This window comes from Papio anubis, chromosome 14 (genome assembly GCF_008728515.1).
Source record: "Papio anubis isolate 15944 chromosome 14, Panubis1.0, whole genome shotgun sequence".
Taxonomy (NCBI): Eukaryota; Metazoa; Chordata; class Mammalia; order Primates; family Cercopithecidae; genus Papio; species Papio anubis.
Window position 1 is genome coordinate 101489712 of NC_044989.1, and position 20369 is coordinate 101510080.

At 44.7% G+C, this 20369-nt stretch overlaps 1 protein-coding gene across 6 annotated transcripts in view; it reads left to right on the forward strand.

The window, feature by feature from the left end:
* The first annotated feature begins 11539 nt into the window (after positions 1-11539).
* The window catches only part of RNF149 (ring finger protein 149), a 48984-nt gene continuing 40154 nt past the window's right edge, over positions 11540-20369 (forward strand). For all 6 annotated transcript variants that reach the window (XR_004178364.1, XR_001894346.3, XM_017947806.2 and 3 more), the window contains exon 1: positions 11540-12149. Coding sequence is in view for 4 of the 6 variants with exons in the window: in XM_017947806.2 (XP_017803295.1) it covers positions 11690-12149 (460 nt within the window). In the remaining 2 variants the exon portion in view is untranslated. The remainder of the gene's footprint in view (positions 12150-20369) is intronic.

Sequence of the window (20369 nt, forward strand, 5' to 3'; positions counted from 1 at the left end):
GATTAAGAGAATGGTGATGACTTTTCACGAGCATACTGCCTTCAGGCACTTGTTTAACAACGCACATCCTGCACAGCCCAAAATCTGTTAAACCTTGAGTCACCAGAGCACATGTCTCTTGCAAGGAGAAGGTTGGGGGTAGGGTCACAGATTAACAGCATCTCAAATACAGAGCAAAATGGAGTCTCTTATGTCTACTTCTTTCTATACAGACACAGTAACAGGCTGATCTCTCTTTCTTTTCCCCACAGTATGTTGAGACTCTGTTGTTGCTAATTAGTCAACAATAATAATTGAAGACTGTTTTAATTTAATTTAACGTAACTTAATTTAGGAGAGCTAAGCAATTAAACATGAGGCCAAAGTATGTAAGAAAGTGGCAGTCTTTTATTGCAAATATGCACACGCTCTCGGGCGAGGTTCTCTGGTCCTCAGGTGTGGGGGGTCAGGGAAGTCGCGCTGGCGCTCTCGGGTGAGGTTCCCCGGCCCATGAAAACGGGGGTCGAAGAAGTCACGCCGGCTCCTGCCGGCAGCGGACTTTTATGCATTGGTACTGGAAGGGGGAGGGCAGTGGGCGGGATAAGGACATGATAGGGGCGTCTCCGTAGGCGTGGCCAGGTAAGTTTCGATCTCTTTGGATTGACGTCACCTGGCGCATGCTCGGTTGATCTGCATCTTCCCAGGTGTGGGCTGCATTTTCCCGTGCGCGGGAAAGTTGGTGAGGAAGAACCCGGAAGCAACATGGATTGTGCCTCCTTGTTCACCTTCCTCCATCTTGTCCTTTCTCCCTCACCCAAAGACTTTACCAGGCATGGTGGCTCTCGCCTGTAATCCCAGCACTTTGGGAGGCTGAGGTGGGTGGATCACTTGAGGTCAGGAGTTCAAGACCAGCCTGGCCAACATGGTGAAACCCCATCTCTACTAAAAATACAAAAATTAGCTGGGCACTGTGGCACGTGCCTGTAATCCCAGCTACTCGGGAGGCTGAGGCAGGAGAATCACTTGAAACTGGGAGGCGGAGGTTGTGGTGAGCCAAGATTGTGCCACTGAACTCCAGCCTGGGCGACAGAGCGAGACTCTGTCTTGAAAATAATAATTGAAGACTTCAATACCCCACTTTAAATAATGAGCAAAACAACTTAACAGAAGATCAACAAGGAAACAGAAGACTGGAATAACACTGTAAACCAACTAGATCTAACAGGTGTCTGTAGAACACTGCACCCAGCAACAGCAGAGTACACATTCTTCTCAAGCGCACATGGAATGTTCCCCAGAATAGATTGTATGTTACCTCATAAAACAATTGAATTTTAAATTCAAATAGATTTAAAAGTATTAAAATTATATAAAGTATGTTCTCCAACCACAGTGAAATTAAATGAGGGCCAGAAATGGTGGCTCACGCCTGAAATCCCAGCACTTTGGGAGGCCGAGGCGGGTGGATCACTTGAGGTCAGGAGTTTGAGACCAGCCTGGCTAAAATGGTGAAACCTCATCTCTACTAAAAAAAATACAAAACAATTAGCCAGGTGTGGTGGCATGTGCCTGTAATCCCAGCTACACAGGAGGCTGAGGCATAAGAATCACTTGAATCCTGGAGGCAGAGACTGCAGTGAGCTGAGATCATGCCACTACACTCCAGCCTGGGTGACAGAGTGAGACTCCATCTCAAAAAACAAAACAAAACAAAACAAAAATTAGAAATCTACAAGAAAAAGTAGTTTGGGAAATTCACAAATACGTTAAAATTTTAAAAACTCATTCCTAAATAATCAATGCATCGAAGAATAAAAAACAAGGAAAGTTAGACAGTACTTTGAGATGAATTAAAATGAAAAAAATTCCAAAACTTCTGAGATACAGCTAAAGCAGTACCTAAAGAGAAATTTATAGCAGTAAATACCTTTTTTAAAAAGAATATCTGAAATCAGTACCTTAACCTTTCACCTTAAAAAACTAGCAAAAGAAAAGCAAACCAAACCCAGAACAAGCAGAAGACCATAACAAAACCTAGAGCAGAAATAAACTAAATAGAGAATAGAAAAAAAAAAAAATAGAGGAAATCAATTAAAACAAAAGTTGGCTCTTTGAAAAGATGAACAAAATTGACAGACCTTTATTTGACTGTCCAAGAATTTAGTAGACTGTTCAAGAAGAAAGAGAGAGAACTCACTATTAAATCAGGAATGAAAGAGGGGACATCGGCCAGGTGCAGTTGCTCACGCCTGTAATCCTGGCACTTTGGGAGGACGAGGTGGGTGGATTACCTGAGGTCAGGAATTCAAGACGTGCCTGATCAACATGGTGAAACCCCATCTCTACTAAAATACAAAATTGACAGGGCATAGTGGTGCATGCCTGTAATCCCAGTTACTTGGGAGGCTGAGGCTGCAAAATCGCTTGAACTCGGGAGGCGAAGGTTGCCATGAGCCAAGATCGTGCCATTGCACTCCAGCCTGGGCAACAAGAGTAAAACTCTGTCTCAAAAAAAAAAAAAAAAAAAAGGGCAGGGGGACATCACTACTAACCTTACAGAAATAAAAAGGATTATAAGTGAATATTATGAGTAATTATGTGCCAACAAATTAGATAACCTAGATGAAACAAATTCTTAGAAAGACAAACATAACACAGTTGTCTATACAACGGAGCTATATTTATTTACCTGTTCATAAATAGGTATTTACAAAGATTAACTGAAAACTATGGAAAGAGATAGCTGCATTTTGAATATTGGCAGATAAGTCTGTCACATGTCTTCTTTTTTTTTTAATTTTGTTTGTAGAGGTCTACAGCTACAACTGATTATATAAGATGAATGAAGTACAGCTGAATAATACTGGCTTTTCTTTGAAATAACCTCAGAAGAGTGACACATTATATGAGTATAAAAGAATATGTTACATGTTTCCAGGAGAGAAGTGCAATCCACAAACTTGAAGAAATGGAAGAATTTCTCACTATGGTGGGCTATCATGACGTAACAGGCTCTGCCAAGACAAGCTATAGTCACTGCATGACCTGGTGCTAGGAGTGTACTAAAGAGCTTATAAATTGCAGCCTGCACCTGCGGGTAATACCATAGCCCCTGTTTATGGGTTTTCCAAAACCACTGACAAATGTGTGTATTTATGGAGTTTGCAGGATGTATAGCCTGCTTTTTCCACAAGGATAAGAAAGGGTTAATACAAATGTTTTGGTAAATATGTAACCTCATAATTTTTCATCCTCTGGTAAATTTTTTTTCATATACTGGAGCTAAATTTTCGAATGGTAGTAAGGCAAATTTTTCTGTGATCCATTCTGCAATATTTGTGAGAGTCACATTTTAAACACAGAAAATACTAGGTACATAAAATTCCTGGGAATTAAGATCTTTGATTCTTGAGAAAGAAGATTGATTCTTCACCAAACGTCAGGAAAGATCTTTGAATACTTTGAGTGTAACATGAAGGCACAGTCGTATTTTGAGTTCATTAACAAATAATATGTTCTTGTTAAACACAATAGCAACGTCTCAGGAAATCCACTCGCATTTACCTGGCCCTGCATTGTTCAATAAGCCACATGTGGCTGTTAAGCACCTGGAATGTTACTAGTCCAAATGGAGGTGTGCTGTAAGTGTGAGACACACGGAGTTCCAAAGACTTAGTACAAAAACTTGTAGGGCCGGGCACTGTGGCTCACGCCTATAATCCCACCACTTTGGGAGGCCAAAGTGGGTGGATCACTTGAGGCCAGGAGTTCAAGACCAGCCTGGGCAACATGGTAAAACCCTATCTCTACTAAAAATACACAAATTAGTGTGGTATGGTGGTACGTGCCTGTAGTCCCAGCTATTCAGGAGGCTGAGGCACAAGAATAGATTGAACCCAGAGGTGGGGGTTGCAGTGAGCCGAGACGGCACCATTTTTTTTTGACTCTGTCTCAAAAAAAGAAAAAGAAAAAAAAAACCTTGTAAGTGATATTTTATATTCAAATTTTTTATATTCCTTACATGTTGAACTATTTTTGCATAAATCTGGATGAATAAAATACATTATTAACATTAATTTCCTCTGTTCTTTTTTTAATGTGGCTACTCAAACATTCTAAATTATATATGTGGCTTATCTTGTAGGTCTTTTGGACTGCAAAGACCTAGTCTATCACAGACTACTTGACACACCCACTGGAAGATGCTGGAATTGGCATCAGAGACTGGCAGGAATGCCCAGGAATGGCTGCAGACGTTTTCTTCCTGAAAATTCGTCATAGAGAACTGGTGGACAATGGAATCTGGTTTTCCTCACTTTTTTAACGCTGGTAGTGTTCAGAAAACTAAAGACGTAAACAAATAAACAAAAAACAGGCTACTGTGTAAAGGGGCGCCCAGGCCTGGGTCTGATTATAGTTTGATTTAACCCCTGGAAAGGATGTTTGATAATGTTCCAGTTTATGGCCTAATGACCAACATTATCAAATTACCCCTTAGGTGCTTTGGTGCCGTATTTACAGGCTCTCCCACTAGTACTCATTTCAAACAGAGATTAAAAAGTTGAGAGGCCTGCAGGCACTCCTGACCCATATTAGAGCCTGGCCATACTCATCTAGGCCACTGGAGGCGTAGATGAGCCTGGGGAGACTCCTGCTTCTCAGGAGCCACCCCTAGATTTTCTAGTTTGAATACAAGCCAGTAGAAGTCCACGTTGGGACCTCTGCCGATCCATCTGGGAGGTCACATGCCTGGTGCCTTTCACACACTCACCAAAATAGCTTAGAAAAGATCCATTCTTTGGCCGGGGGCGGTGGCTCAAGCCTGTAATCCCAGCACTTTGGGAGGCCGAGACGGGCGGATCACGAGGTCAGGAGATCGAGACCATCCTGGCTAACACAGTGAAACCCCGTCTCTACTAAAAAATACAAGAAAACTAGCTGGGCGAGGTGGCGGGCGCCTGTAGTCCCAGCTACTCGGGAGGCTGAGGCAGGAGAATGGCGTGAACCCAGGAGGCGGAGCTTGCAGTGAGCCGAGATCCGGCCACTGCACTCCAGCCTGGGCCACAGAGTGAGACTCCGTCTCAAAAAAAAAAAAAAAAAAAAAAAAAAGATCCATTCTTTGTACCTCCAAGTGTCCCTTACTCCTTCCCCAGTATACACCTACTACCCTAAACAGAGCAAAGATTTTGTAGACCTTTCCAGGTTTTCCTTAGGATTGTAAATTTTTTTTTTTTTTAAACGGAGTCTCACTCTCTCCCTCAGGTTAGAGTGTGCAGTGGCATGATCTGGGCTCACCGCAAACTCCGCCTCCCAGGTCAGGCATTTTTCCTGCCTTAGCCTCCCGAGTAGTTGGGATTACAGGTGTGCGCCACCATGCCCAGGTAATTTTTGTATATTTAATAGAAATGGGGTTTCACCATGTTGGCCAGGCTGGTCTCGAACACCTGACCTCAAATGGTCCGCCCGCCTTGGCCTCCCAAAGTGCTGGGATTACAGGTGTGAGTGATCGTGCCTGGCCAGGATTGTAATATTTATTTTATTAGCAATAAAATCATGTAAGTGCATTAAAGAAAATGTATGAAGTACAGAAAATAATTTGTTTTTTAATTTTTTTAGAGACAGAGTCTTGCTCTGTCACCCAGACTGGAATACAGCAGCGTGACCATAGCTCGCTGCAACCTCCACATACTGGGCTCAAGCGATTGTCCTGCCTCACCTCCTAAGTAACTGGGGCTACAGGCACACACCACAACATGTAGCTAATTTTTTAAAAAAATTTTGGGCTGGGCGCAGTGGCTCACGCCTGTAATCCCAGCACTGTGGGAGGCCGAGGCGGGCGGATCACAAGGTTAAGAGATTGAGACCATCCTGGTCAACATGGTGAAACCCTGTCTCTACTAAAAATATAAAAATTAGGTGGGTTTGGTGGCACATGCCTGTAATCCCAGCTACTTGGGAGGCTGAGGCAGGAGAATTGCTTGAACCCTGGAGGCAGAGGTTGCAGTGAGCCAAGATCAGTCACTGCACTCCAGCTTGGCGACAAAGTGAGACTCCGTCTCGGAAAAAAACAAAATTTTTTTTTGTAGAGATGGGGTCTCCTTGTGTTGCCCAGGCTGGTCTCAAACTCCTGACCTCACGTGATTCTCCCACTTCAGCCTCCTAAAGTGTTGGAATTCCAGGCGTAAGCCACCAGGTCTGGCCAATTTTTTAAATTTATAATAAAATAAAACTAAATTCAGAAACATTTTCACTCAGAGCAGTATCAACATCCAAAATGACCACTATTAGTGATTATGTAATACCAAGTCTTTTTGCATACACAGTTGAGTTCTATGAAGGTGAATATGTGTGTTTTAATATTTCAACAAGTTATCATTAATTCAAACCTATGCTTATCTGGGTACACAAATCTAAAAGCCACAGTCCCTGTCATCATGAAGGCCCCCTGTCAAGGAAAATGGGGTTTTAAGCCTCTTTAGAAACTTCTTTCTTCCCAATTTCAACAAAATGCCAGTATGTATAAAGTCTACATATAAATCAGATAAGTGATGTTTTATTAGTAGAACCTAATTTCCAATTAGTGATATTTATTTTGAAATACTAATTTGTTTGTTCTCCCCTCTATGCCCATATCATCCCACAGCCAGTTGGAGCAGGTGCCAAGTTTGATGTTCCTCTGACCCAGGAAGGTGTGCAGAGTGGACAGCAAAAGCGGTTCTAAGGCTCTTCCACCCTCTGAAGAGGACACAGGCAGTATTACAGAAAGGAGACTCCTCTAAGGGGCCTGTGAGCTCATCAGCAGTGGGAACAAACGGGCCCGCCGGACCTCTGGAATCAGAATCTCTGGGGGTAAGGTTGAGGAACTTTTTTTAACAAGTTCTTCAGGCCATGAGTATGCACATTAAAGTGTGAAAACCATCAGGTTACAGGAAGAATTTCAGAGGTGGTGGAGTATGTTCACTTTTGGGGGGAAGAAAGAAGAGAGGGAGTAAGCCCCTGGACACGTGAGACTCCAGGGTTGCACCTGAGGGGGTGTTACAATTTCAGATGAGGTGGGACTCAAGATCCCAGCCCAGCAAAGCCTTTTCCTGCCGCATGCCACTCACAGCAGGCTGGGAAGCAGTGCATAGACAGGGGAGCGGCAATGTGTTCACTGAGGCTGCCAACCAGAAGCCCCTGCCGAAACCCCCAGCCCTGGCCTCTGGACCCCATTGGGGCCTATCACCTTTTGAGGGACCCCTATACTGACTGAGACACCCCTCGTAGGATGGATCTCACAGATCAATTTATTTCTATTTAAAACAAGGTGGGTATGATGGCTTATGGTCCCAGCTTGTTGGGAGGCTGTGACAGGAGGATTGCTTGAGCCCAGGAATTTGAGGCTATAGTGCACTATGATTGCACCTGTGAATAGCCACTGCAGTCCAGCCTGGGCAACACAGTGGAAACGACGACAAAACATACCACCACCCAAAAGAATAAGGAACTGGAGAATTCTCGTACACCTGAGATTGTAGACTGAGAATCTTACGCACTACGCGTATTACGAGGTCAGTAAATAAGACAACAAACCATTTTGATGAATACAAAATTCTTCAATTGCAAGTTGTGAATGACACATGCCATTCTATATCAGCCTTGCCCTCTAAAGCGCTTCTTTATTGGAGGCTGTTTTTGCGTATTATGAAGGAAACCCTCGTTCATACTCATAGGTAATACTGTGTTCAGCAGGAGGATGTGATGAGCCAAATACAGAATGTGGGAAATTATACAGGACAAATCATCCAGTTTCTTCCTTTAAAAACTGAAAAGAAAAAAAACCTATAAATAAAGGAAACTTGAGAGACATTTCAACCAAATGCAATGTGTGAATCTTCATCCAAACAAAATGTAAAATAACATTCAGGAGACAATCAGGGGAAATTCATGTGCTGACTGAATATTCAATGATATTAAAGAACTGTGGTCACATTTTTTAATGTGATAATAGTATTGTGCTTTCATGTTTTTACAGAGTCCCTATGCTTTAAAGGTACATATTAAAATGTTTACAAATAAAATGATATAATATCTTGGATTTCCTTTGTCAACCTTAACTCATGAGATTCAGAACATATAGTTAATTATAGAAAAATTCTATAATTCAAGTGCAAAGCTTGAAGATGGCCGTAGAGAAACACAGAGTCCGAATAAGCAGGGTCAGTGTTCCAAAGTAGAAAAGTTAAGGTTTTACTTGTGTAGGTAGAGACGGAGAAGTTTTAGCAGGATTACAATATTTTCCATATCAGACCAGTGCATATGTTATAGTTATTTGATAACTACAAATATTTGATTGCTACATTCCAAGGAGGATTTATTTATTAATTTACGACTGTGTGAAGAGGGGTAAAAATCTGTGGGGGGTCTTATCTCTGGTGCTGCTTGGCCTTTCCAATTATTTACAGGAAAAAAAACAGAAGTTGCAGCTGCATGCCACGTGACTCAGGTCACACAGCCACATCCCTTTCAAGACTCAGAATACTTTCAAGTTCCAACAGCTTTAAGTTTGAATTATTTAATTTCACACCTTCAAAGTACTCCATCAGAGGAGATAGGAAGTGGTCAGGTATATACTTGAAATCAAATTAGCCGTGAGTTGATCTGAAGCCATCTTCACAGGTTTAACAAGAATTCTGGATAGAAATATAGTTATGGGTAAGCAGTAATCAGGCTGCACTTTGACCCACTTCCTTGTAACCACAAGTCATGTGTCAGTAGACACTGACTGTAGCCCCATTCTTCCTATTGATAGGACTTCTAACGTTAGCATCAGAAGGCTTTTGTTTAAGAATTGCTTATGATGTTTTTGGGATCCCTAATTCCAGTAAAACAGATGATGCCAACCAATCTGAAGGCCCCCACAGAGGAACAGAATCATCATGAGAATACGATTTCTTCAGCTCCCTATCCCATGATTTTACACTCTGCACTCTTCAATCATCCAACCAATGATTTCCACACTTTAGCCCACTCCAAAACTCTTAAGAACCCTAGTCCCAAACTCGTCTGGGAGATGGATTTGAGGTTTCTCTCATCTCCTCGTTCAGCAGCTCTACAATTAAACCTCTCTCTGCTGCAATCTGGTGTATCAGTGTTTTGACTCACCATGTGCTTCAGGCAATAGACCTATTATGGTTACAGATCATTGTTGAATCTAAGTTACAAGTGCATAACGTTTCTTATACCAGTCTCTCTACTTTTGAAAGTATCTGAAAGTTTCTACAATAAAATGATTAAAAGAAAAGATAATGACACCTCTCGCACCCTTTCTCTCCCTCCCCACACCAAAGAGTGAGGTGGAAGGCTTGTTAGTTTTTCTTCTGGGGCAGTACGGAAGGGGAATTAACCAGAGTGAAGGCCCCTGGCAGCCAGTGTAGGGAAAGAAGGTCCTGAAGATTTGAGGTAGTGGTGGCAACTTTGGATCAAGGAAAACCAACTGAGGCCTGGAGCTAGTAATAAAAAAATAGACCAAGGAACTGTGCTGAGCTCAACAGCTGCAAGGTCTGTTCCTATTAGCTTGCCGGACTTTGCTCAACAAGCCTGTAACCAATCCTGAGTACTGAACTCTGAACAGTAAAAAAAAAAAAAAAAAAAAGCTATTCTGCCTATTTCAGAAATTATCAATTACTTATCAATTACACATACAACACTGTGCTAGTTGAGGTAGGCTCATGAAAAGACCGAGGACACAATCCTAGCCCTTGCGAAGTTCACAACGTTAAAAGAAGGCCCAAAACTTGGAAAGCAGTATTGCTGCTACAGCATGAATGTACAAACATACACAAGCAACATGGAAAACTGGAGGAGAACCCAAATTTGCCCGTAGTTACCCAAGGCGGGTTTCACAAAAAAAAATAGCTTTTGAGTTAACACTTGAAGACTAACTTAGTGTTTGCTGGGACAAGAGCCAGGAGCAGGTCATTGGAGAAAGATGTAAATGAATTTGCAAGACATAACATGAAACTGCAAGGACACTTTTTTGGGAACTACAGTATTTGTTTTGCTGCAGCATAAAGGGTGGTGGTGGAGGCGTCCCTAAAACCCGTTCTCAGCCTGCATAGACCACGATAATTTAAGCCTGAGGCCCTTTGGGCCTTTTAAAATTCAGTTTCCTGATGGGAAAGGAGAGGAGATTCAACTTCATGGAAAACTTACAGGCTGTGGGTCAGACTGCATTTTGGAGCACAGAGACAGTCCAAGAAAGACAGCAGCAAAGCGGAAATGGAGAGGGTTTAAGGCCCAACAAAAAACATGTGGTGCAGGCCGGGGGCACTGGCTCGGGCCTGTAATACCAGCACTTCGGGAGGCTGTGGTCAGGAGTTCAAGATCAGCCTGGCCAACATTGCAAAACCCTGTTTCTACTAAAAATACAAAAATTAGGTGGGTGGCGCCCTCCTGTAATCCCAGCTACTCCGGAGCCTGAGGCAGGAGAATCGCTTGCACCTGGGAGGCAGAGGTTGCAGTGAACCAAGATCGCGCCACTGCACTCCAGCCTGGGCAACAGAGCGAGACTCTGTCAAAACAAAACAAAACAAAAAAACACGTGACGCGGGCGGCAACAACCTACTTCCTACAGTTATAGACCCTTAACACGGGAAGATGAGTCTATCTGAAATCAATGTTCTGAACTTCCTTTCTGACAGCAGTAGGCTTTGTACTCACAGTAGTTTTATATGGATTCTGTATCACTGGGTATTGATATCCAAACAAATCCTTTTCCCTTTTTTATTGACATACAACATAGGTGTTTATTTAGGTAGTCTGATGCCCAAATGAGCACTTAAACGTTGTACGTCATCAGTAGCAGGCATCAGACTACCTAAATGACATTTATGTTGTATGCCTATGCCTGATTATTTCAAAATTACAGATTACACATAAAACACTATAACAAAAATGGCTGTTGTACATATACTTCAGCTGTAAGGAATCAACTAGCATCATAATATTGGTAGCAAAAGGCAGTTGGATAGTGTGTGCCTAACTTTGGTTTTTTTTTTTTTTTAATTGCCTCCCTAGTCAGCCCAGGCTGGAGAGGAGTGGTGATCTCGGCTCAATGCAGCCTCCACCTGCGGGGCTCAGGTGATCTTCCCACCTCGGCCTCCCGAGTGAGAACGACCGGCGGACGCCAACAGGTTTGGCTAATTAACTTTGAAACGATTTACACAAGGCCTCTGCCATGTGCCTTGCACAATAAACTCTCCACAAACATCTGTTAAGCGATTTTACTGAACCGCGGTCCACGCCTGCTTTCAGGGAAGCTTCCCGTTTCTCTGGAGTTACTTCCCCTCACTTCGGGGGTGCCAGACGTCCTGTTGCGCAAACTCGGCCCCTGGCCAAGGGGTCAGCCGTGGCGCAACCTGTGGTATAGGCTGCGCGCCCCGCCTCCGCCTCCGCCTCCGCCCACAGGCGCCGAGAGCCCTGAACGGCTGGCGGTCCGTGGCTCAGCGGAGCTTACGCCTGCGTACTGCGCGGCTGATGGGGCGAGGGCGGGGCCAGGGCCAGTCACGCCCCTCGTCCGCTCCGCCAAGTGCGCGTGCGCAGCGGCCAGGGCCTCGACCCCGCCTCAGTCTTCCCGGGTGGCGGTGGGCGTCTGCTTCTCTGCGCTCCGCGGCCTCACAGCACTCGGGCGTGACCCCCGCCTGCCCCTAGTTAGCTCAGCTGCGCTGCCATGGCGTGGCGGCGGCCGGCGGCCGGCGTTGGGGCCCGCGGCGCGCTGGCTCTGGCGTTGCTCGCCCTGGCCCTGTGCGCGCCCGGGGCCCGGGGCCGGGCTCTCGAGTGGTTCTCGGCCGTGGTGAGCATCGAGTACGTGGACCCGCAGACCAACCTGACGGTGTGGAGCGTCTCGGAGAGCGGCCGCTTCGGCGACAGCTCGCCCAAGGAGGGCGCTCAGGGCGTGGTGGGCGTCCCGTGGGCGCCCGGCGGAGACCCCGAGGGCTGCGCGCCCGACACGCGCTTCTTCGTGCCCGAGCCCGGCGGCCGAGGGGCCGCGCCCTGGGTCGCCCTGGTGGCTCGCGGGGGCTGCACCTTCAAGGACAAGGTGCTGGTGGCGGCGCGGAGGAACGCCTCGGCCGTGGTCCTCTACAACGAGGAGCGCTACGGGAACCTCACCATGCCCATGTCCCATGCGGGTGAGCAGGCCGGGGCGCGAGGACGGGAGGGGGACTTCTGCGCGGCAGCCGAGGCTGGGGTCTTCAGGGTTGGCCCTGAACCGCAGGCCGCCAAGCGGGCCTGGCACGATTCTCAGGCCTCTAGCTGTTGGAACTCTCAGGGAAGCCCTCATTTGCTTGGTGCGGCTCCCCAAGCGCTATTGGGAGGGAGGTAAGTCTGCAGACGAGATATGATCTTCGCCTTTGATCCATGGGGTGAAGGGAGTACGAAAGACGTTAAAATCCACAGAAGGAGCCTTGTGGTTCTAACAGGTGGGGAAATCTTAGATTCCTAATCATGGTCCCCTTTCCATTCACCGCTTCCAAAAGTTGGAGGGGTGAGTAGGAATCCAAGCTCTTAACCCAGCGCACCCCAGGATCAATTGTCCCTTCATCAACATAAGGTGATGGCTCGTTGGCACTCTGGTTTCTTCGCTTTCTTGAATCATGTCTGAATATTCTAAACTCTGAGTCAGAAAACCTGCATCTGACTGAGTCAGTAAACCTTGACCTGTGCTTTCTGACTTGCTAAATTTAGGGTTATAACACTGGCTCTACTGCCGGTCAGATTCAGTGAGTCTTGAGTTACGATCAAAATTTTGAAATTACTGTATTCATTCCAGACAAGACCTTGGGACCTGTAATCCCAGCACTTTGGGAGGCCAAGGTGGGAGGATCGCTTGAGGCCAGGAGTGCGAGACCAGCCTGGCCCACATAGTGAGACACCATCCTACAAAAATTTTTAAAAATCGCGTGGGCAGGGTGGCGCCCGCCTGTAGTCCCAGGCACTCAGGAGGCTGAGATGGGAGAATCACTTGAGCCCAGGAGGTCGAGACTGTAGTGAGAGCTGTGATTGTGCCACTGTACTCCAGCCTGGGCGAGAGAGCAAGACCTCAAGAAAAATAATAATAATAATAAGACCTTGCTATTTGCCAGGCATACCATTCCCTAGGGCAGCAGGTTGTGTCTTCAGGCAGTAGTCGTAGTTTAAGTCTTATTTTGCAAAATATCCTTAAAACTAAGTTCCGGGTAAAATAACGACCAGTACACAGAGAGTGAACATATTCTGTTATGTAAGATAACCACTTATGCATCACACAACTAGTTGACTCAGTCTCAGCTTAATGTGGTTAATTTTTTCTTTGTTTGTTTCCACTGCTACTAAGTCAGACATTATTTTTCCTATACTTCTGTTTTTTGCTCTATTTTGGCGTCCTGAATACAAGTTCAGGACCTAACAGTAAAGTGAGGACAGAAAAATAACCTTGGATTTGCCTATTTTGTGAAGTGATGGGAAAAGTAGCCAGCTGAAAGACTGTTGAGAGGAAGTAAGGATTGTTAGGACAACTCTTTCAAGAAGATTGAAGACTGAGGGAGAAATTGTGGGAGTACGGGATGGTGGGACAAAGTTGGTAGGGCGTGTTTGAAATTGGGTGGGAGAGATCTGCCAGAGTCTTCCAGAGGGCAGGAAGGCTGGGTCCAGAACCCTGGAGGCTTGGCCACAGGCAGTCCAAGGACAGTTCCTCAGTTGCAGCAGAAAGGAGGGCATGGGAATGAGAGCGGATGTCCATGTGGTGGCACTGGGCTAGGCGCCACGTTCGGTGCGGTTATTCCAGTGGTTACAAATCTGTTTAATTGTCATGGTACCCAGGCTGCGTTTCCACAAGAGTGTCATGAAAGGTCCTGTCAGATTTGACATAGCACTCCACGTACATCCTATCACCAGTGTTCCCCACTTTAGTAGTTCTGTCAAAGAAAAGAGGTTAGCGTGCCGTGATTCTCTGTTGCTGGGTCCTTATACGCCCATCTTAACGTAGACTTTTTTTCAAATGGCAGGTTCATCAGCCTACAGTTTTCCAAATCTACTTACTGCATTTTTTGATAATAGCTTTAAGAACCCCCTTTTCGGGCTAATAGCACTTGTTGTAACCATGGCTCAGCAACCTTGCCTGCTTATGTTATTGACATGTAATTTATCCAGGCCCAGAAAAACACCTCTGATGTTCATGTGAAATCTACTTCTTGGGAGCTTCTCTTCCCATTATTGGTGTCCATTCTAGCCTTTTTAGTGAGAGAATAATTCTGTTTGAGAGAAAAGACCAACGAAACAATTTAAAGATGTGTGAAGTGTCCAGTCTGCAGACACAGCTCAGTGTTCTGCATAGAGTGACTCACTCGTCCCAACAGCCTTTAAGGTAGGTATTTGACCACGGAGTACATACAGATGAGGAAACTGACGCTCAAGGAGTTTAAATGACTAGCCCAGGACAACATAGTCATCTAGGGCCAGATAATTCTTTGTTCTCTCTCCCTCTCCCCCTCCTCTCCCTCTTCCTCCCTGTCCCTACCCCCTTACCACATGTGTGTCTCTGTGTGTGTTGGGGCAGGGGTTGTCCTGTGCGTTGTAGGATATATTAGCTACATCCCTGGCCTCCACCCACTGAATTCCAGTCCTGACAATCAAAGATGTCTGCAGATACTACAAAACATTTAGAGAGTCGGGGAGGGGCTGACAAAATTATCCAACATTTTGAAGCACTGATTAAAGGGAAATTAGTTTGGTAGCAGTGTGACGGATGAATTAAACAGCAAAAACTGGGAACAGAATCCACTTAGACTGTGGGGCTAGTCTAAATAGAAATATAAGGGCCAGTACTGTAGTGGTGACTGCAGAAATGAAAAGACCTTTACAGAATGTGGCCACGTTGGGCATAATGGTACCCAGTGTGACTTTTTGAGAATGGAATTAAGTCACAAGGTGACTGTGTACAGCCAGCCTTGAAGATGGCTCAGACTTAGATTTCTGTGTTTAGCCAGAGTGTGACTAGAGCCAGGAAAAACCACTGATTCAGTGGCTCTCACTGTTCTGTGTAACATTGGTTTTCTATGAAGTAGGTGGAGGTGGCCTGCCTATAAAATTGAATACTAGACTGGGTGCGTTGGCTCACGCCTGTAATCCCAGCACTTTGGGAGGCCAAGGCAGGTGGATCATGAGGTCAAGAGATCGAGACCAGCCTGGCCAACATGGTGAAACCCCGTCTCCACTAAAAATACAAAACTGAGCTGGGCATGGTGGTGCGGGCCTCCCAGCTACTCGGGAGGCTGAGGCAGGAGAATCACCTGAACCCGGGAGTCAGAGGATGCAGTAAGCCAAGATTGTGCCACTGCACTCCAGCCTGGGTGACAGAGTGAGACCCTGTCTCCAAAAAAAAAAAAAAAAAAGAATACTGGTAGTCTCTTCCCAAGCCTCAGGAGAATTTCTCCAGTTTTTCTGAAATCTTGCTTGTCTCTACTAGAATCCAGTACAAGATTATTTTGGGATTTAAATCAGTATTTTATTGTGGCTCTAAAAAAAAGTGGTTTTAATTTTTCGTCAGAACAACTATAAGGACTGTTACTAATTTCCAAAGTCAATTCTGTTTACTTTAGCAGACATATATTCAGCAGCCACTTTGGGTTAAGTATTATGCCTGCTCAGGGATAGAAATGCATAGGACACAGGCCTGCCCTTAAGAGGTGTATGGTCTAGGGGGAGTGATACACAGAACTTTCCAGACAATGTGGTTTGAACCTCATAATTGCAGTATGCACAGGTGCTTAGGAGGTATAAAGGAAAGGCTTTTTTTTTTTTTTTTTTTTTTTTGAGGCAAGGTCTTGCTCTGTCACCCAGGCTAGAGTGCAGTGGCATAATCTTGGCTCATTGCAACCTCTGCATCCTAGGCTCAAGTGATCCTCTTACTTCAGCCCCCCAAGTAGCTGGGACTACAAGCACACGCCACCGTGTCTGTCTAATTTTTGTACTCTTTGTAAAGATGGGATTTTGCCATGTTAGTCAGGCTGTTCTCCCTCAGCTCAAGCGATCTGCCTGTCTCGGCCTCCCACAGTGCTGGGAGTGTAAGCCACCACACCTGGCTAAGGAAAGGGATTTAATGCAGGTGTTGCAAAGGTATCAAAGTAAACTTGACCAAGGTAGGTGGAAATTAATAAACATCAAAGCACTACAACAAAAGCTTTTACAGGATATTGGCCTTAAATTAACGTACATGTGTTTGTTAACAAATAGGCTGATCCTTTAGCTGAAATCTTGGCGTGGTCTTTTAAGAACGGCACTTTCATTTTTTGACAGTTATTTACTGAGTGCCAAGTACTGGCAAGGCTTGGAGCTATATTTGGGAATCTGCCAGAGTTGGAGTGGGTAGCAGGGGAGGTTATAAAGATGTGTAAGAAATCCCTCCTATTGATTAGAGGTATAGAAAGAAAATTTTTTAAAAAATCCCTGACCTTTAGAGAGCTCACATGTTGAGGGGTGTACATTTTGTATTTGCAGAGCAAGTTAAATAGTCTTTTATGAATGGATAGTAAGTTCTTGATGATCTGTAATGCTGTGCTCTCACAAATTATCTAAAACTTTAGATTTGAATTTAAAATGTATTTTGAGGCTGGGCACAGTAGCTCACACCTGTAATCCCAGCAGTTTAGTAGGCTGAGGCAGGTGGATCACCTGAGGTCAGGAGTTCAAGACCGGCTTGGCTAACATGGGAAAAACTCCGTCTCTACTAAAAATACGAAAAAAAATTAGCCAGGCGTTGAGGCAAGCGCCTGTAGTTCCAGCTACCTGGGAGGCTGAGGCATGAGAATAGTTTGAACCTGGGAGGCAGAGGTTGCAGTGAGCCAAGATTGTGCCACTGCATTACAGCCTGGGCGACAGAGCAAGACTGTCTCTCAAAAATAAAATAAAATGTATTTTGGTGCTGTAGGAAGACAGAAATGGCACCTCATAGCCTCACAGAGGATGGGATCAGCTAGGACACTTCCCAGAAAGGTTGAGGGTTTTTTGTTTGGTTGGTTTTGGAGTTTTGTTTTTTTTTATTTCCTTTTTTTAGAGACAGTGTCTCAGTCTGTTGCCCAGGCTGGAGTGCAGTGGCACAATCATAGCTCACTGTAGCTTTGCCCTTTAGGGATCAAGCAGTCCTCCCACCTTAGCCTTCTATGTAGCTGGGACTACAGGTGCATGCTGCCACACCTGGCTAATTTTTTAAATGTTTTGTAGAGATGGGGTCTCCCTGTGTTGCCCGGCTGCTTCCAAATTCCTGGACTCAAGCTGTCCTGCCTCGGCCTCCCAGAGTGCTGGGATTATAGGTGTGAGCCACCACACCTGGCCAAGGTTGAGTTTTGAAGGACCAATTAAAGTCGATGGGGAAGGTGTGTTGTGTGCGGTAGAGGTGAGTGGGCTATAGGATATTCTGGGTGGCAGAAACAGCCTTTTGCAATATTGCAAAAGATCTGAGATCTGAGAATGAAGATCTGAGATAAAGCAGTGCATTTGGGAAAATTGCAAAAGAGTTCTTAACATTGTTGAGTATTATATTCAAAAATACAAAATGTTTTTGAGCAAGACACATTGTCCAAAACATAATTTAAAATTCTGTGCCAAAAAGAGAATTGCACTTATGTTGGGGTCCTCCTAACTCACCTAACCAACCATAAAAACGTTTGCTTTGCATAATACTTCAGATTTCCATGATATTTACATTCATATTGATGAATTCACCAAATTCACCTGCTAGGGAATCTCTTTATTGGGAATTCGCCTTATTGGGTCATTTTAACTGTAGCACTAAAAGATGAGCCAGTTTTTCAGTTTTATTCATTCATGTAGAAGCCTTTTTATAGGCCATCACTGCTTGATGCTAGGGCTACAAAAACTAATAAATAAGAACAGGTAGTACTTGTCTAGTGAGGGAGACGTATAAATAAATTATAGTAGGTGTGCAAAAAGAGGTCTCTAAGAGGCGGATGGTGCTGAAAAGTCTTAAGTTGAGCTTATGCTGAACCTTAAAGATTTGACCAGAAATTCTCCAGAGAGGAGGGGGAAAAATGTAGAGAGAGTGTTGCAGTTAAGTTACTGGGGAAAAGAAAACCTGAAAGTTGATAGTATTCTCTTTGTGGAACTTTGAAACGATTTCTTGCTGCCTAAATTCGTTTTCTAGAACAGAAATCTAATCCACTACTTTAAATATTTCAATAGCTCCCTTCTCCTTCAAGAGAATGTTGAAATCTACTTTAAATAGCTGTCTTGGGAGGAGAAATAGTACACTAGACTCATGTCATCCAGAAGAATTTTAAAGCTGTTGACCAAGTCAGAACGTTTTTCCTTTTTATTATTATTTTGACAAGGTGATAAGAGAAACACAGAAATTTGAAACAGAAGTAAGCACAACTTTACTTTTTGGCACAGAAGAATGTTAAATTGTGTTACGGGTGATTTGGTTTGTTAGAAATACTGTCTTTGAAGTGGGACGTCGTGATGCATACCAGTAATCCCAGCACTTTGGGAGGCTTAGGCAGGCAGATTGCTTGAGACCAGCCTGGGCAACATGGTGAAACCCCCAAAAAATATAAAAATGAAAATTAGCAGGCCAGGCACGGTGGCTCACACCTGTAATCCCAGCACTTTAGGAGCCCAAGGCGGGCAGATCACGAGGTCAGGAGATAAGACCATCCTGGCTAACACGGTGAAACCCCGTCTCTACTAAAAATACAAAAAAATTAGCTGGGCATGGTGGCGGGCACCTGTAGTCCCAGCTGCTAGGGAGACTGAGGCAGGAGAATGGTGTGAACCCGGGAGGCAGAGCATGCAGTGAGCTGAGATTGCACCACTGCACTCCAGCCCGGGTGACAGAGCAAGATTCCGTCTCAATAAATAAATAAACAGACAAATATTAGCTGGGTGTGGTGGCGCAGTCCCAGCTACTAGAGAGGCTGAGATGGGAGGATTGCCTGAGCCTGGGAGGTCAAGGCTTCAGTGAGCTGTAATCGTGCAGCTGTACTCCAGCCTGGGCAACAGAGTGAGACCCCGTATCAAAAAACAAAAAAACACTATATTCGGTATTTATTGTTGTTCAGCAAGTAGATGTATGATTATGTACTATGTGCAAAGATATTTTGCTAAGTGTAAAACAAAAAGCATAAATTGCCTTCAAGAAATTTTCCTGTCTAATGCCAAGGTGTGTAGCTTCTTGTGGGGAAGAGGGCAAGGTGACATTTTTTTTAGTCAAGCAATATTGGTAACAATGTTGAGGCCTGGGGAAGGAAAATATAACCTCAAAGGGCTTTTTCCTCTGTCATCCCAAGTCTTTGAGTTTCCGTGAAAAAATCCAGCCATTTAGTTTGGAAATAAGCTGTGATTTGGTCTCATGTGCCAATTAAGGAAGGGTCGTGCACAATAACTTGAGCAGCTTAGCTCTTAAGTATTGACCAGAGAGGCGGCGATGTATCAGAGGCAAGAGTAGGGCCTACAAGGTGCCTGTGCCTGGCACCCCTTGGGGTTATGCACATGCTGACCCCTGAACTAGGGTGTGTTTTTCCCCAACTGCCCTGTCTCCAGTTCGTCCCCAGAAATGTTCTGGAAAAGCAAATCTCAGGGTATAGTCTTCGTTCTGGGTTTTGTTAATTTAAAATAATTTCCAGAAGCAATCTTGCTGCTATGATTATAATATAGCAAACTGTTCAGTCCTCATGCTAGGCAGGTTTTTTTGGTTTGCTTTAATAGAGACAGGATTTTTGCCATGTTGCCCAGGCTGGTCTCAAACTCCCTAGGGTCAAGAGATCCATGGCCAGACGTGGTTGCTCACGCCTCTGTTCCCAGCACTTTGGGAGGCCAAGGCCAAGATCGTGCCGCTGCACTCCAGCCTGGGCGACAGAGCAAGAGCGAGACTCTGTCTCAAAAATAAATAAATAAATAAATAAAATAATAATTTCTTTTAACTCAGCGAACTAAGATGAATTTCCTAGGTGAGAAATTTCAGATTGATATTGCAAGTGTTTTCTGGGCAGGGTGTCCTGATACTTGTTGCGGCAGTATCCCTTCCCCCACCCCAGCCTTGAGATTGTAGGTGTTGAAGAACCTTTTTAATCTCAGTTAATCTTCTGTCTCCTACTCATCCGTTCATTTATTCAACAAGATACCTTTACATGTATCTTAGTCACCAGCCGAACTGGGCTGGTCACCATCCCAAATATATTGTTGTGGTCTACCGTCTAGAAACCCTCTTCCTTTGCTTTGTAAACTTTTCTCTCCTTTGAGATGTGGTTCCAGTGTGTCTGGGGAGATTTCCCTCCACCCCAAACAAAATTGTCCCCTTACTTCTGTAGCTCTTTGTTACTCTGCTTTCTTATTGCAAAAGTGGTAGTCTGAAATAG